Source organism: Sinocyclocheilus grahami, unplaced genomic scaffold (genome assembly GCF_001515645.1).
Source record: "Sinocyclocheilus grahami isolate Dianchi unplaced genomic scaffold, SAMN03320097.WGS_v1.1 scaffold135.1, whole genome shotgun sequence".
NCBI classification, from domain to species: Eukaryota; Metazoa; Chordata; class Actinopteri; order Cypriniformes; family Cyprinidae; genus Sinocyclocheilus; species Sinocyclocheilus grahami.
Genome location: NW_015505314.1, coordinates 356885 through 359503, shown reverse-complemented (window position 1 = coordinate 359503; position 2619 = coordinate 356885). Strand labels below are relative to the sequence as shown.

General features: G+C 36.7%; 1 protein-coding gene across 3 annotated transcripts in view; it reads left to right on the top strand.

Annotated features, from left to right (window-relative positions):
- LOC107590966 (lysine-specific demethylase 7A-like) overlaps positions 1-2619 on the top strand; it is a 34035-nt gene that overhangs the window by 26663 nt on the left and 4753 nt on the right. For all 3 annotated transcript variants that reach the window (XM_016279936.1, XM_016279935.1, XM_016279937.1), the window contains 2 exons: positions 1400-1609; positions 1859-1983. In XM_016279936.1, coding sequence (XP_016135422.1) covers positions 1400-1609; positions 1859-1983 — 335 coding nt within the window. The remainder of the gene's footprint in view (positions 1-1399; positions 1610-1858; positions 1984-2619) is intronic.

Below are 2619 nucleotides of genomic sequence, written 5' to 3'. Positions count from 1 at the left end.
GTCACAGTGTCGTTTAATATTGCACACATTTACCACAGCCACGAGTTGTGATTAAACATACCTGTCGGCGTTGAGATTACTTTCTTTCCATTTCTGCTTAAATAGCCTGTCCGCCCTTCCAGGTCAAATTTCTTCTTTTGGACCTTTTTAAAATCACCAGAAAATTGCCACACAAGCATCAGTTACAACGCAGCTATCATCATATTATCCTCGTGCTGATCTAGATTCTGGCGCCGCTTTAAAACGCGCATGTTAGGTGTCCCGAATCCCGAGGCGTAATATCAATGTAAATAAATGAGCCATTTGTTCCGCTTTAAATTCAAAGTAAAATATTGTAGCAAGCACACTTTATTTAATTTTCAAAATTATGTTTTATTTATTATTTTATAATATTGTTTAAATCATCCTGCGGGCCGGATTGGACACCTCTGTGGGCCGTGTTCGGCCCGCGGGCCGTATGTTTGACACCCCTGCCCTAAAGGGACATGTGATGGAAAAAATTTGTGACGTGAAGAAAAATAAGTTGCAATGCTTTTGCGTTGTCTCACAATTATATTGGGTAATTATATTGTATATAATTTGCAGACATCAGGGAGATCGCTTTTGAATGTGCGCTCGCTTTTTACTTTCACGAATTCACGATCATGTGCACTTTGTGTGTAGGGAGTGGCGGTACTGATTTTACAAGATATTTGTCAATGACGCTCAGGATCTGTTGCGCACCAAATCCTTCGACATCAGTCAGTCATCTATCCTTACTATCTTCATGTGATTAGTGAAATTTTATGTACTTTAATGTGACTGACTACCGCAGCAAGCCTAACAATGTCCCTTTAGGGGCTCCGTAGATTGCCTTGTATTGCTTTTCTGTGCCTTTCCGAATTCGGATTTAGACTTTGGGCACATCCCTAAAGCTGGGGACACACTACACGACTAGCTGAAACACTCTAAGACTGAACTCTGAACGCACTTAAAGACTGTTTCCATCGACTGGAACAGATTCTAGTCTTTTGACAGTCAGAGAGGAGCATAAACCTAATGAGTGAGTCAGTCCACTACACAACACTTAACGACTGGCGAATCACGACTAGACAAATTGTGCTGAACCAAAAAAATTAATAATAATAAATAAACTCACAATAACTTAACTGTGCAAGATCTTGTACCAAAACACACAGGGATGTCAACATACACCTGGCAGTATTTATTTGCTGCAATTTGTGCAGAAAAATAAATAAATAGATCGAAGTATCCGATTATAAGATCTACCCCGCAACACCTCCCTTTATAAAATGTAAAATATATTTAATATTCTTAAAATGTTTTTAAGAATACAATGTTTTATGGAAAAGCAGCTCCTCCAAGAAGTTTAATTGATTTGCTGTGTTTTCTTAAACAGGATGAATCGAATAAAGCTGAAAAATCTCAGGGAAGTGCTGAGTGGCCTTTAACACACTCATCACTGGAGAAAGGATATCAGGTACAGCGGGCCGCTCGGCGGCTACGAGACCATCATCATCACAGCCAAAGACTGCCCTCTAACTTGGATGTCTTGGAGCTTCACACACTGGAGGTATTAAAGAGACTGGAGGTCGGGCCTCTTGAGGAGGTGAGTGTGCCCCCCCCCCTCCCATAATGCACTGTAGCATTAAGCTCAAGTTTCTTGTTGGTTCTCCATATCGTTATTAGGCTTTATCATTCCTTATCATATGACTGTAATGCAATGCTATCAATTGATTGTAGAGGACATTTTCACCCTGATATTAGATATGTTCACTGCTTTAGCAGCATGCAATTATTATTATTATTATTATTATGATTCATTTCCCATATAAGCACCTCTCGTCTCTTGTAACAGGACCCAGCCTTCAGCTCCAAAGTGAATGGCAAGTTCAAGAAAGTGTCTTCGGTGTCTGCAGTAGCTGTTGAGGGTAGTCATGACAACGCCCTGCGCCTGGTGCTATGTAATGGCAAAATTATGCGGTGAGGGTCCTGGTAGCTTCACTTGTTTTTTGACATTAGATTGTCTATCTATTGGACACTAGCTGTCCTTCTTATCAAAGCTGATACTAAGAAAAAAATACAATCATACTGGTAATTGTACAGCAATATTAATCTTAATAATGTTAATAATAACTAAACTGTTTTTACAGTAATTGAACATTATTTGTAAAAGAAAGTTATTAGACATTATAAGAAAAAAATTAGACATTTCTTTGTTCTTTATTACTTGAATATTATTTTGAAGCAAAATTCCATGCCATTGTTTTCTTTTAACTTGTAGACATCTGTATTATTTAACTTGTATTGGTATATTGACAACTAAAATGTTGGTATTGTGATCCCCCCCACTTCTACCTCTTAATTCTTGGCGTGATATAGTTTGATTTATACTAGTATCTTTATACTAGCTTTATCGCTTAAGATTTAAAAAAAAAAAAAAAAGAAAAGTATGTTTTTATTCATCAGGGATACACTAAACTGATCAAAAGTGACAGTAAAAGTTTTTACATCGTTACAAAATATATATATATATATATATGTGTATATATATATGTATGTATGTATATACACATATATATACACACATATATATATATATATATATACACATATATA